We start from the raw sequence: 15,719 nt of genomic DNA on the forward strand, positions 1-15,719 counted from the left end.
AATATTGAACCCCAACTCTCCTCCGTGTCTAGGATCTCTCGCCCCACGTAACTGAATATGTTTGGTAAATAAGAAAATATTAAAGTAGCCAGTCAATTAATTATTAAAACATACGATATGTGGTCAATATTCCTGAATTTTACCTCGTTATAGAAACGCTAGTTTTTTATTCGGAAATAATTCCGTCGACTCTCACCTTTGCAAGGGCAAAATCCTTTGCAGCTGATGTGAACGGATGTGTGATGAATGCAATTATGGTACTCCAGTCGACAGGGTGAACTGTACGTTCTGTTATCCGATCCGCAAAGGAAAGTTGGTTTCATCACGGGACATTCTCGACACCTGAAATCAATCGAATGTTCGTTTGCAAATTGATATATATTTTGCCACGAGCTTTTGTAACGCCCACGTGATCCGGATAAACCGAACGTGATACGGTTTGAATTCGTTGAGCAAACGATTAAATGGCGCGAAATAATCGCTTACATGTTTTTCCAGAAAATATTCAAGTAGTTAACTTGCAGCGTCTAGGTATTTAGCATAGGGCAAAGTTCTTGGTCAAAGTTTTCGCATTTCCTTATATTAAACTAGAAAGTTAAACGCGATATGAGTCAAGCCAGGAAACCGCGACCGTGTCCTGCAGCTATAACTCGCGGGTTGGTGCGCTAAAATTTTTTTATAACATCGCACGAGTGGAACAATTAGAGGTACGGGGAAGACGCGAAAGAAACTGACGAATCGAGCACGAAATTTTTATACAATATTATATTCGTCATATTTAAAAATTTTACACTCGCTGGTAGACCACACGGGGGGGCGGGGGTTAAAATTTTCGGTCCTTTCTAAGGTCGTTTGCATTTAATATACTACGTGATGCCGCTTTTATATTAAGTCACATATATTTCCATTTGCAAGTTCATTGTGTCTCTGAAAAATGCAATATGAAACATCATGCAATAATCTAGGTAAAGTGTACGAATAAGTAATGCACTTGGATCGTAACGAATAAATGGTATATTGCGACCATATTTCACGTTTCATTTTTCATTTCACGAGACCAAGATCTATAAAAATATGAGCATTATAGTTCTGGCAATGATCCTGCTGTAAAGTTCATTTTATACCAAAAATTTTTACAGCCAGATAAATATCCGCTAAGGATACATGTACATCGGGTGTAGCAGTTGCTACGATAATGTGATAATCTCTTAGTCATATCAGTTTCCCTTCAAAGCTTCCGTGCATCCCCGTTTCATCATTTGAAGCCAATCTACGATCCCTATAATACATTTGCTGAATTCCTTTTCCCTTTGAGCGCAATTCACTCTGATCGCAACATCAAAGTATTGCTGTACGATTGTCGTTAGCTGAAAAGTGCAGCGTCTGGCAGCCGTCAATGAAGATCACGTACCAACGAAAAAATAAAAACTACCAATAAAATAAAGAGCGGAACAAAAATTGAAATAAAACTACTCCACGGTACGATTTCGATTCATCAGACATCTTTTATTCCCCCATTGGCCGGCATCCAGCGACTGCTTCTATACCATATTCACCGGCAAAGGTATATGAATGAACTCAGCCCTCCGTCATGAGGAGCGAAAGGTGAGCGTGAATTGGTAACGTAAATTTTTCGCGAAATAAAAGTAATCCAGCTAAAAACATACTCGAAAACTGCAATTGTACACCGAGAGAGAAATTCATCCGCCGACGAATGATAAGAAGAGGTAATTGATCCGTCGTTCTTATTGCGAGAGGTGATAGAAATCTTCAGATAACGGAAAATCCTTGAGATAAGCGTTTTTCGGCAACTTATTTCGGGCTACCCGTGTATGAAGTTTGAAAATGTCGAAGAATTCGGAAGAAAAAAATTGCAGTGACGCAACTTCGCTCGTATATAGAAGTATAAAATAATATAGCTTACGAACACGATTAAAAAGGCTTTACTCCGACGTGGAGCTATAATGGCTTTGTATTTTATTTCATGCAAGAAAGTGTGACGGGGACGATATAGTTGCTCCACTTCCAAAGACGATAACGACGGTATTTAAACTGCCTGCATGAGCCGAGGATTTGTGGGATAAAAACTTGCTCTCGTTTCGCGATACAGCGAATAAAGCTGCAGGAAATTGATATCGCGTGATTAAAGTTCAATACGGAAACTTTATCGGTTATACTTTGTCCGGGAATCGAGCACGTGCTCCGGGCACGAGCTACGGGACTATCGTTCGACAAAATAAGTCCATTCGAAAGTTCATTTTCCATGTGAAAGACGTCGTCGATCGCGGAGAGCCGTTGAGAGCCACGAGAAACTGTACGAAAAGAAGCGGGGGGGGAGGGGGCGAGAATTTCGGGCAGCGCAGAGATCGAAAATCGTCCCGGTCGTCCGTCGGCAAAAATTTTTACTCGAGATCAAGCCCAAGAATTAGTCGACGACGTCGAGTGAATATTGCCAAGGGATCCGTGGAAATTCCCCGCCATCGATTAACGTCTAATTACGAGGTACGAAGTTCGCCGAATTCGGGAGGAGGCAGTTAGCCCTTGTAACCGTGTAAAATTGAACAATAAGGCGCGTCTGCAGAAGCCGAATGATTGCAGGGTTGTTCGATGTGTACCTGAAAAGCCAATAAACCACCACGCGGTAATTTCGGTCTCTCGGATTTCTATGCCTCGACTCCGTCCGATTGTGAGAGTTACGCACCCTATTGCCGCACGCGCACACCCTACAGAGATGCGTAGCGTTAATTATACGCGAACAAGAAATACTTAAGCTTCGTAATTAACGCATCGTTCAATCCCGCTGCCATTCATTCGCCCGGGTACGGAGTTGAACGAGAAGCACAGTGCGCTCGGTGACGTTTTCCACCGTCCGAAAGGACTCTCTCTCTCCTCCAAGTCCGCTCGGACCTCGAGCCCTCTGCGGATATTTCAGCTACTTTGGCCGGATACATCTGCAGATAGATCGTTCATTTTTCTCCTGGAAAAATTACAAGCGACTACGTCCGATGTCGAACATAAGTTGTAACCGTAAGTGGGTCACGACAGGTTGGAGCGAGGCGGAAAGAGAACAAAGCGTCGTGATAAATGTTACGTCCAGTTCTCGTTTATAGAAAGAAACTTTCTACGTTGTCAGTTTGCAGTTAACGTTTTTAATTGTATTTCGGATTCAATTTCAACTCATATCTTGACAATTTCACTTAAACGTTTACAATATACATCAAAGGAATAAATCAAAGGATGGGTATTTAACAAGTTTCATTTGTAAACGTAGAAAATATCCAACAAGTGGCGTTTCACGTGGCGTTCGAATTGGCGTCTGGACGAAAGCCTCCGCTAAGGACTCCTCCCAAAAGCGGACCTTGGAGAAGAAAAAAAAAGAAATGAAGCTTTGAATTGTTCGGAGAATCATGATATGAAAAAAAAACAAAAAAAAACATACAAATACAAAATACAAATCTCTTGAAATGAATTTTACCAAAAGCTTGGAAAAGAAGCAATCTATTTATGCGCTTTTCCCTGGAATACACAACGAGGAACGAAAGTTTTTCGAATCGAACGAAGGCTCGACTTCTCTTTGAGTGGGATGCTCGCAGCTGGATGTTTATTCAAATGAGCGTACCTGCAGTAACGGTCTTAGTGTGCTCGTCGTTTGAAAATATTTCCCATCGATAGATAGGTACGTACGTACATACCTATGAAATGAAAAAGCCGGCTATAATTCACATTACAGAATACTCTCAAAGGAATAGGAAACTCGGAATGATTTCCCCGCTGCTTTCGTGCGAAAATAGTCAGTCGCATAAAACTCGTTCGCCGATGTAACGGGACGACGAAATTCAGGTGGGTGCGGCCCACTTTTTAATTCCTAGATAATTATTTCAGCCCCCGGTGTTATGCACGTAACAATGCCCAATTTACCGTCATTCCGGTAAAGGAACGAACCGACGCGGTTCCGCAACGACCCCCCGCAGAGTAACCCCTGCTACCGCGTATCGATCCGGAATAATTTCCGAGTGCGATTTGTCGATCGGTGATGATTGAGGTAGAGCGAGTTGAATGGCGTTCTCATCGCGTGCCACCCTCCTATAGTAGTACGAAATGATTAAAGGTATATACCTGCCCGCAGCGGACGGAGTTTTCGAAGCGACCTTTGACCATCGCAATCGATACGCGGGGGATTACCTACGTCATTCAAGGTCTGATGATGATAATAAGAAATAGGTAGGTTCGATCGATAAGGTGAGGTGTATGGATGCGTTACTTCGTGGAATCCGAATGTTTTTCCACCGTTAATTTTATTTGCTTGCGCTTGATGATGCTCATCGTACGCGCTCGTTTCGCGTCCGATCAAAATAGTTCGATCCATACGAAATCGAAGACTGAGAAAAATTGGATTTTTCGGCGACCGATAGCATCGCGAGTTTAAGGGCGAACGAAGAGGGTGGCGGGTTGGGAGTGTCTGGGACACGAATTATTCCCGTTTACTTGCCGCTTCCTGATTCGTGCGCGTCTCTCTCGGCCGTCTCTGCGGACCCCGTTCCATTCGTTCGCTAATTAAAATTTCATTTTCCAAAGATGAAAGAGCGCCGTGTCCGCGGACGTTGGTCTTGAAATTCTCCAATTTTTCCAAGTGCATCGTACCGTTCGAGCGAAAGAATTGCGTGATTGGAGCGTAAAACTAACTTGATCAACGAATTTTTCACCTGAATAACCAAATTAATCGAATAACAATTCCGAAATAACGGGATTAACCAGCGACGCCGCTACGGGGACGAATACTCACTTGGACTCGTCCTGATCCTCGTCGTCGGCGTCGTCCTCCGCGTCGTAAAACACGTCGTCCTTTTCAAAGTCTTCGACAGCCTCAGCTCGGTCGCGTTGCTCCTGAACGGCACGTGACTTGGGTATCACGATATCTCTGCAATATGAAAGGGAACATCGATAATTGCACAGCGGATTCGTATATACGTACGTAGCTTCGGGATCTATAAATCATCATCTAGGCGCCCGTGGATCTCAGGAGGTACGGGACTATTAAATATTCACGGAATCGTTTCTACCCTCATATTACCGACACGGAAATGGCTCATCTTTCGCCGTGACGTGGAAAGGAAGAAGTTTTTTCCAAAGATTACGGAATAGTACGATTAATAGTTTTCTCTCTGAAAAATTTTACCCTCGACCGATCAATTTACCCGAAACTGTATTCGCCCCGATTTTCTGACTCGCGAATCGCGCGATATTCCGCGTGAATTATCGGTTCGATGATTACTCGGTATCTGGGAAACAAGACGAGGAAGGAAATCGATTTTCCGAAGTATATCGATGGCCTCGCGGAAAATATTGGCACACGAGGTCACCCTGAATAGAGATATCGATCGGGTAATACGTGGCAGCTACCATCGCCTAGGAAGTAACGATCGACGGATTCAACGAGTGGTGAACAAAAGTGGCGTCTCTCGAGCCGCTTCGCAAAGTTAGAGTTTCGTGCTCGTATCGTAAAATATTAAGATCACACAGAGTTTGGTTATCGGATGGTTCGCTCGATAGTTTGACCTCGATCTTTACGTATGTTGGATTACGTTCGTCGGAGTACTACCCGCGCGTAAGAATTATTAACGAGTCGTTCCGCTCCGAGCTGAGAGAGGAAATTTTCGATTTCCAAACTTTCGCGTCTCGGCGGAAAGTGCACTTGAAAAATTGAACGATTAAAGGCAGTTCGTTCGGATTGCCGAATCTTAGGAACTTTCTTTGTCTCGATTCGGGTCCGCGAAATTTTCTCCATCCTCCTTCAAAGTATTTCATTTTAGCGCAAAGCGAAGCCTCGACTTTTGAACGTTCGAGTACTTCGAAGCCTTAAATCTTCGCTTCGAAAGGCTTCTTGCGAATTTGTAGTGATTTTTTTTCTTTTTTTTTTTTCTTTTTCAATGAGTTTCTCAACGAGACACCGTAAGGTCTTCCGAAACTCCAAACAAACGCGATGAACGAATTATCGATTAGATATGAGGATGAAATGATTTTAATCGTCAAATTTTTAATTCCCTTTCTCAAAACGTTACGCGAATCTTTGGCAGAACACGCTTTTGTAAGAGCTTGTTCTTCGCTAAATATTTCCCAGAAAAAAAGAAGAGAGAAAAATGCATGCAACTAGGTCGGAGAAGAGGAGTTTCCCAGCTCCAGAATACACAGTTATATGTATATATACTTATCGTGGCACTTCAAATGAAAAATGAAAACTTTGCCTTTCTTCGCGTCACTAGAGAAGTTCAAAGTCTACTTTGCAAAATCGTCACACAATGCTTCAAAGATGCCCGAGGTAGCGGGGGAAGATTGGCCTCGACCGAATGAGACGTTTTACGTAAGAACGAAAAATTTAAACTCTCTGTCTGAAAAACGATGTTCGGCTCCGATAATTCTATCGATCATGGAACAAGGAATAAAAACTCGAACTATCTTCTCTGGGTCGTGAAAATGTCAAATTTCTCAATGGTACAGGTTTCTCGAAATTTGTTTTTTCTAAATCCCCCCTATACATCTTACTTTCGCACTTCGCAGTCGCTCGGAGTAACCGAGTGGCCTGTTTTACTTGTCCTCGAAAACGTGGGCACAGAAGCGAGATCCTCATCTCAAAATTTCATTTACCTCCTGAAATATTTACCGAGATCGCGGCGGGCCATTCCATCGGCAGGATCCCGCCGCTCATTTTATCCGCTCGCTATATTATATACTTTGAGAGGTTTATTTTTTTTCCACGCCCTTTGAAAATTGGGTAATCCTTATCGAATCTCGCATCTCCTCCGCGACACCTTTCCGCCCTCTTCGCCACCTAATTTTAAAACACGATCTTATCGCAAATTATTTCACGTATTTCTATTTGCGGAATACGCGGAGATTTCTCCATCACCGTATAAGTAGAAACGCGTAGAGAGTCGCGAGAAACATCGAGGCGGATCAATCGAAGGGATGATCTCGCTGCGTCGGCTCTTTTATTTTTTTATCGCCTAATGTAACGTTCATTAGTACGAAGCGTTTCGTTCCGATCGCCGGTGTTTCACCTGTTTATCGTCGAGGTAGTATAACGTAGAGGTTGATCGCAATTGCGCGGAAGCGAATCAGCGGAGTCGATGTATTTGGGGGTTGACCTCGGATGGAGGCACATCTGGAAGGATTAAGCTCACCAATTAAGGATTAGAATTTATAAACTCCCGCCTTCACTCTCAGACCCTCCCGTCGTAAATTCCTAATTACCGGAAAGCCTAAATGGGCCAGAGGCACGTTTTCGTGGCGAGGAGGGATCCGGAAAATCTATGACCCTAACCCCGTCTACGGAAACGTCCGTCAAACGATCGAAAGGATGAATTTTTTTTCCCTCCGTTACACGTCGAACTAGCGATCAATTTCAACGAACACCGCGAAATAATTGACTCGTCAAGGATCCTCTTCGTTCATTTTTCGCACCTCTTCTCGGAGTCCTTGATCATGTAATCGCTGGAGACACAAAGCCGGGTTTCGCGAGAAACCCCCGGATGCTTTTATAATGCGATTATATTCTAGCTGCGCTACGACGCAACCGACTTAAAACCGTCGCAGCGTTCGATGACGTCTGCGAACCGAGTTGTTGGATTACTCGGTCACGGGACGGAATTTATTTAATCGCATCCATCAGTCGAGGTGGAGGGTTACGCCGAACTCGAGCTCGGAGGACGCTTTCGATAACTTTGGCGAAACTGTAAAAATTCCGTCAAAAATTGCGCACCGAAGCAGATCGGTACACGTGTGTTTCCCCGTTGTACGTGTTTCTCCGATAAATTTCAGATTATAAATTATTAAAATTCATTCTATTCTACCGCCGGCACGCGATCTAGCATTCGTGCTCCTGGGGCAAGGCTCCTCCTATGCTCCATATCCGACTACATCCAGTATTTATACTGCTGGGAATACCTAAAAATTGTCAAGGAAGACTTATCGACGATGGTTTCTGGTTATGTTGGAACTTCTGCGTTGGGAGTTGGTAATATTTCCGAAGGAAAAATTGCGGCCAAAGCTCGCTCGAAAGCTCGTGAAATATGTACTCTGTTTTTTTTTTTTTTATTTTATTTTTCGCTAATGTTGTATCTGAATCGAGCGAAAGTCGAGCATCGATAACGTTCCGCGTGATACAATATCACCGCCATCGATAAAAGGCTGTTGCCCTCCGGATGCAACACGAGTAAGGTGAATTCTTGGGCTCGTGCATCGGCCTCCCCACTTGGAAAAAAAAAAAAAAAACGAGATAATCAAGGCACGGGGCTCGTGCTTTGATTTGCCAAGACTTAGTTCGTCGCGTCGCTTTGCAACGTTGTTCGCGCGGCCTGACTTTGAAAAAAATTTTCATTCCTCGAGAGCAGAGCGAGTATTTTCGATGAATCAATCGTGATGTACGTTAACGTGACCTCGCGTCGAGATTTCAACTATTGGAACGACCTCGTCGTCGTCCGAACTAATTCTAAAAGTGAGTACCCGTCAGACACGAGTCGACGAATTCTGGAGAAAGAATATCCGATGCGTAATTGAGTGATTATCGAATTTGTTGAAAACTTGGTAAAATGCTCACGTTCGATAATATCCCATCGACGGGGTAAATATAGTTGGCCGCGTCTCGCCTCGGTGAAGAGCATGAAATTTTATTATACTTTCTAGTCCGCCCAACGACGTCGGTACAGATTTATATCGTGGTAATGCGAACGTCTATAAACTGCCGCGTTCGCGGTATGCATATGTGAGAAATATAACGACGAATAAATTGTTAAATGTATTATTCCAGCGGCTGCACTTTGCGAATAACAAAGCATGCTGCGAGTTGCACGGAGAGAGAGGTGAAATTCCGCAACACGAGCGAAGTTTCGTACACAGTAAACCGATTTAATGCGTTTATTATTACGGTCTTCAAGGTTCGATATAATAGCTGCGACGTGGATGCCTGAATCGTGTCAATTACCGATGCGAAAATATTCTCTTCGATTCGTTCCGAAGCGGAATTTTTCGGGGGAGGGAAAAAAAGAAAAAAAAACAAGGAAAAATAGTCGTGCTCCACTTACCCAGACTTTTGCAATTCCTTCTTGGAGACGCAAACTGCGGTGAAGGTGTCCTCGAGGAGACATAGTTCCTTCTTCTTGCAATTTAACGGACGACAAAGATCGCCTGGAACAAAAAAAAAAAAAAAAAATGACAAAAAAAGGAATAACGAATGCGCTCTTAACCGCAAGATGTTCGAGGAGGGGAGTTACGATTATCTCGTTCCGTTGCACCGGGCAAAACTTTGGACGTAATTTTAGTATTGCGCCGCACAACGATCGCGGAATCCGCGGCGATCGTTCAATAGCGTATCCTCGCCCAGGTGTGCGCGTGTCCGTATCCGCGATGAAACCGATTGCGAAAGTGGTGAGACACGAGGAGAATGAGCGGCGGGTCCGTTCGTACGCGATGTTTATCGGGTCCTCTGCACATACAGGCGGCTCGGCGCGCGGGCAAATGGCCTTATTATGAATTATAACAGCGTCCTAATCGATGTACCGCCGATTACCTTATTCCCCGTTAGGGCTTATCAAATTTAAGGGTCACGTCGTTACGTTGTATCCGACATTCGCGAAAAGCACCGCCGTACAATTGCCACTTCAATCGCGCGAACAATTGCCTCGGGATTTTAAAAAGAGATTCCGATCCGGTTCGTTTCTACCTGAAAATCGGAGCATTCGGAATTCCAACAATTTGGGAATAATCGGTAGATCGAATCGCGAGATGGTCAGGCCGGGCGAGGCGGATGCGAAGTGCATAAGTTTCGTAACCGTGGAGGTATGCGGGTCATTCGTCATCCGGGGGAGTCGAGGGCGCCCGGAGGTGTTTGGAAAAATAAAAGGTGTCGGATGTACATACGCGTAGGTATAAAAGGCGAGAAAATCGACGCGCGAGAGCGCGACTAATGCATCTGGTTGTCGTCGCGACGTCCGCGTCGGGTGGTCGAAGGCGCGGCCTGGTTTAACTTCTGTTCGTAAATGGGAACCGCAAATGAGGTCTAGGTGATTTACGGATGATAGGCAAACACTGAGCGCTAAGGCGGAACAAACGAGTAAACGAGGAGCCCCGGGGCCGCCGCTTAGCTCGGCGAAGATTCGCAGCTAGCTAATGTAATCGTCCTTCCGCGGATACGTCTTGTTAATACGGTACAATAACGACGCTCGTAATCACCGCGATGACGATAATATCGGAGCAGTTGACTCTCGCGTCTGTTCGGAATATATCGTAATGTTTGAAACGCGGTTTCGAAACGGCTCTGTACCCCGCGCCGCTGTTTCAATTTTCGGTGAAAATGTTTTTAATTGCAATCGACGCCGGATTTGGTTCGTTAGATTTTCGACGCTGCCGGTTCGCGCTTCACAATGTCGGGCGTAAAATTCGTCCGGACACTTTTGATTTTTTGACGGTCGGTCGGTAAATTATTTCGAAAATCCTAGTTCCGTCCGCGTAACGAATACCGAAAGGGTTTCGATGGCACAGTTTAATTCCCATGGCAACCGGAATCACTTCGTATACCCGAATATGAACAACGTCGACGAGTAGACGTGCTTATCACGTCCCCGAATTTACATTTAATCATATATATTTTCACCGGGGTACGACGAAATAAAACTTCGCGCGTCTCGAAATAGCGAAAAAATGAAATTATCCAAAATTCACGAGCTTCGACTCTCTGATAATAAAACAAAGCGACGAAAATCGGAGTGGGCTAGGATTTCAATGACTCTGCAATATACTCTCGGCTGAGTGAAAACTCGTGTCGACTCCTGCAACTCGCGGCACAGTTTTAGCTACCTTTTTTTTTTTTTTCTTTTTCTCTTCATCTTTCTTCCGCAAACGAAAAAACGTTGCACCGTATAACCGTCCAGACAACGAACGAAAAAATCTACCGATCGATTTTTCAAGTGATTTTTAAAGTTGAAAATTTTCAAACTACTCGGATATCGCTTCACCAAAGGGTGAAAATAAATCACACGATGAACATTGATTTCGTCGCCGATGGAGACGGTGATGCGAGAAATAAAAAAAAATCATTTCAGAGCATTAGGTAATTTAATCTCCATTACGGTTACCCAAAACTGGTAATTTTTGGTAATACGTGGCGTGTACAGCATTTGCTTTCCCATTAGGTTGTAATCTTCAACGGGGACGTAGGTACGTACGGCGGTCGTTCGATTATACCTTATTACGTAATAAGTATACCTTCCGTTCGGGGATACCTGTATTTACCGAGGGACAAGGACAAACAATAGAAGCGGGCTGGTGGAAATTCCTCAACTTCGTCGCGAAATATATATCAGCTAAGAATGTCGATGGATGTAACTATTATTGCTAGACGCTACAAAAAAAAAATTAGGCCGCGTAACGTTCGCCCGTAAATTGCCAAAGTTTCGGGCACACGGAGCGCGTAAAACGGCCTCTTCTACCGAAACTATTTCCCGGTGTAACCGGCGGACGGCACGACGTTTCGGCGGGTTTGCTCGAATACCTCATCGCGAAAGGGAACAATAACCAATCGTAAATCAAAGCAGACCGCCGAAGCGTTCTCAGCGAATCGCGGAGACGCGAATTCCGCTATCGGCGATGGCGAGAAAACCGCGTCGTCGGAAATTCTCCGCGATCAGCGTCCGCGGTCCCGAAGGACGCTCGGGTAAACCGTGTACGTATGCGGTGGAGAATCGGCAGCGGTCCCCGCAGAAGGGATTCGACGGCGGGAATCTCGCATCTGCCGCGCTCTCCTCCCGAAGATCCAGAATTCGGGGACACTAAGCCCTAAAGTGAACACCGCGCGTTAACAACGTCGCCCTGGCAACACACGTCGAGGCCAAAGCTTACTTAGGTGTTTTCGGGCGGGGTTTCTGCGGCTGGACGAGAACCGCCGGAGCTTCGGTTTCAACTTCTGAGGTCAGCCGTCGTCGAGGAACCCGGCTCAAGTCCATCAAGTGTGTAAATAGAATCGGACAAATGAAGCCGGCGGTATGTCTCGTTTCGGCCCTAAGTAGGACTTGAACAACTGCGCTTGTTTTGAGATGAAAGCTTCGCCGTCCCCTCCGCCCCACCCCCCCCGTTAGTTTCCTAATTCAAGTTGGATTCCTAATTGCTTCCCCGAATCACTCGATGGATATCGTCTGTACACTTCGGGATACGGTTCGTTATATTCGCACCTGAGACCGAAGACCTTCCGAGTATTTTAGCTTTATCCGAAAACTCGCTTCGCCCGACCCGACGACGCGAAATTTGAACAAATCTCTTCGCGATTAATATTCGGTCGCTTTGTTCTGACTGAGATAAAAACATAGCGAGGGGTTAGCGAGAGCGAGGTAAGGGCAGCGACGTTGCACCCAGTCGCATTCCGGTATGTACGTAGGTGACCTAAATTTCTACTCAAAAGGCAATATCTAAATGGAACCTCTTTGAAAAGAGGATCGTGCTCACATTTACGTAAATGTAAGATGAATGGACGGTTCGATGGATGGATGAACGTAGAAGTGTACCGGATCGCGTGTGCGTTATTACATGCGTTTTTTGTATTCTACATTACACGACCTGGATACCCACGGATTCTGGAATACTCCAGGTGGTGGAGGAGGAGGAGGTAGGGGAGCTTGTAACGTCAAACACATGCCTTATATTCGGGAATAATTGGGCGCCGACTAATTTATTCGATAATTTAGCCCCCCGCTGGGTTTTCCGAAATTGCCAAGAACGTTGTAAATTTTCAGTACCATGTACCTGTGAATAATTCGTAGAGCCCCTCCGAGTCGAAACAATGCAATTATACAATTTGAATTTTCGCCTCTCGACTGAAAGGCGATCAATCGATTAGCCGCTCAGCTCGCGAGCAAATATACTCGTAAATTTTAGTTCCGACCGACTCGAACCCTAACCGTTACGTTTGTTTGACGTGTAAATATTTTGTTACCTCGTAGCCGAAGTTTTCCCTTAAAATACAATTATATTTGCAACGACGAACGTACCACCGTGGTAGGTACATACGTTATATACAACCCTACGTGTGCGACGTGGAACGCGCCGAATAACATCAAAGCGTGGTTTTCATCCGATAACGTATACCTATACAACGGAGGAAAAGAGCGAGGCTGGAGCGAACAAACGACGAGATGAAGCGAACGAATATAGAAAATAAACGAATAAATTACAGTGACTCCGCGGCGTCTAGGCGTGTAAAATTCACTCTAAATTATTTATTTTTCCACCACGCCAAAAGTTGGATACAGTTTGCTGCTCACGGTTTACAGTTTAGAAAAGTTTACGGTTTGTCTATACCGCGCGTCTACCCGCGATCAACGCAGATCACATAATTTTACCCCTCGTACAACTTTACACCCCGAGATCGAAAACTCTTACGTACGAATTACACTCGCATACCTCGGAGTCCCCGGTACGTACACGCGATAACCCTGCGCCCGAAACGACCCGCGGTTTTACCCCCCGGAAAATAGACAGCGCGGATCCTAACCGCACGTATAGCGTCGTTCCGAGGAAAAATTCACCGTAAATTTTACGTAAAATTATACGCAGCAGTCTCCACGGGTAAAGGGTCTTCCGTTCCCGCTGCCCCGTTCCATCATATCGGCGCTTAATTCTATCTACTTACGTAATAAAAGCACAGGCATTCGCGGAGTGAATCGCTTCCGCGGAACAGTAGCGAGTCTCGGGTATTGATCAGACACGACCAGTGGTAGCGGCATCGCTTAGTCAGCCGAGCTGAGGCCCGCTACCGGCCACCGACAAACGCGCGTCGTCGTCGTCGTCTATCACTGTACGACTCGAAACGTTACGACGACGACGACGAGTAACTCTGCGAACTGAAAAAGTCACGTTCGCTTTCTACGCGAATATCCGACGAAACCGAAAGTCTCCCTTGGCTGATATTTCGGATACCGTGGAGAAAGCAAAAAAAATACCTTCGGATAAAAATGGGCTTGTTAAACTTCAGAATCACCGAATATCCCAGGGTGTATGTACTTACACAGGTACTCTTTCGTGGACCGGAAATTATGTATGAGACGCAGTTAAATGTATCCGGTTCCCGGCTAGGTAGCAAATTATGAGAAAATACGCGGCGCATTCAAGTTACGCGGGGACAACGTCGGATGAATTATTACTCCGGGTGTGCAACTCGGGGGGCGAAAGGACGTCTGTTACAGAACGCCAACTTACATGTAATTACAGAAAATTTTAACCCACACGCTCTATTTTACGGATATATCTACGCGGGAAAAAGAGTCGAGTAAAATAAAAAATAAAATAAAATAAAAGGCGGGATCGGAACATAATTCCACACGGCTGCCCGGATGAACAAAAGGAGAGAGAATTCTGCGGGCGACGGCGTCCCCCGTGCACACCGGTTTCCTGCGGCGTGTACCGCGCCTTTCGGGATTACGCGAATTTCGGTGTACACAACGAAGGCGGGCGCACACGCGAACGTACCTATACGTGTGTAAATTGGAGCGGAATAGCTGATTGGGGATTCTATCCGTAACCCCTTTTTGGCCACCCGCACCCCCATTTCCCTGACATTCGCGAGTGCTTTCGGTCGCTTTGGATATCGAGGGCGTCGTAGCGCGTCCTTCCGAGAGCTTTCGATGCAATAATTTGCACCGCGTAACGGCGACGTAAATGTCTAAGCGACGTGCGACGTTCCAAAGATTGCGAAAACACGTAACGTTCGTCGTGATCCTTTTTATACCGCGATCTCGCGAAATAGAAAACGTTTCAATTTTTTCTCATGACTCACGATCAACGCAATAAAAACTTCGTCGTTTCTTCGAACTCGCCCAGAGGTCTGGAGAGTGGGTGAAGAAAAAAAAGAAAAAAAAATTGAGGGGACGAACCGCCACCGTTATGAAGATTACGTGGGTAAAATTATAACTCGGGGTAACGGACAAACGGAGAGGGAGAAAAAAAGCGATTCGAAGAAACGGCCGCGCAACGGCGACGTACCCAGAGTCAAAAGATAAGCAAATATTACCGATCTCGTTCCGAGGAATCGCCAAAGGCCCGCAGGTGAATCTCCAACGGTCTTTTCTGCCCGTGCGGCTACGGAAGCCAGATGCGGACCGCTCCCAACGGTCGAGATGGGGGGGAGGGGTAAAAAGGTGGCTGCAGTAACTTCGCACAGCATAAGTTGGAGTATCGCGTAAACAATAGGTAAGAAATACCGACAACAAGTTTCAAGAAGAAAGTTGGTCAGCCGGAAGAACTTCGAGGGGCAATTAAAAGTTCTGATGTACCGTACTTTTTACGTGTCGAGTGCTCTACCGCGTTACAACGAATTGCGAGCTCGGACTTATCTCACAAAATGGAGACATTTTGTCGAGTTTCAAGCCTCGTTCTCGGACGATCTCCGCACTCTCGTTACGTCCCCTCTAATTTCGCTCGTCGAACTACCGCGAGAATACGGCGATATAAAAAAAAAACATATCCTCGGAATGCATCGATTCACGGATATTATTATACGTCCGCAAAGAGCGAGGATACTTTTTTAATATCGTGAAAACTGTTGCCAAACGCCTATAAACATTGTGCTTTTATACTACCCTCTCTTCTATTTTTATACTTTAATCATCTTTCGGGGGACATAAAGCCCGGGTGTCACCGCGTGGGACATTCCCCGAGCCGATTTTTTTCTCGCAGCTGCG

The 15,719-nt window shown here is 45.4% G+C and overlaps 1 protein-coding gene across 2 annotated transcripts in view; it reads right to left on the minus strand.

Annotated features, from left to right (window-relative positions):
• Window positions 1-15,719, minus strand: part of LOC105693549 (proteoglycan Cow) — a 79,631-nt gene that overhangs the window by 12,403 nt on the left and 51,509 nt on the right. For both annotated transcript variants that reach the window (XM_048656832.1, XM_048656831.1), the window contains exons 3-5: window positions 9,078-9,180; window positions 4,784-4,918; window positions 197-342 (exon numbers count right to left, since the gene is read on the minus strand). In XM_048656832.1, coding sequence (XP_048512789.1) covers window positions 197-342; window positions 4,784-4,918; window positions 9,078-9,180 — 384 coding nt within the window. The remainder of the gene's footprint in view (window positions 1-196; window positions 343-4,783; window positions 4,919-9,077; window positions 9,181-15,719) is intronic.

The sequence above is a fragment of the Athalia rosae genome, chromosome 6 (assembly GCF_917208135.1).
Source record: "Athalia rosae chromosome 6, iyAthRosa1.1, whole genome shotgun sequence".
In the NCBI taxonomy this organism is placed as follows: Eukaryota; Metazoa; Arthropoda; class Insecta; order Hymenoptera; family Athaliidae; genus Athalia; species Athalia rosae.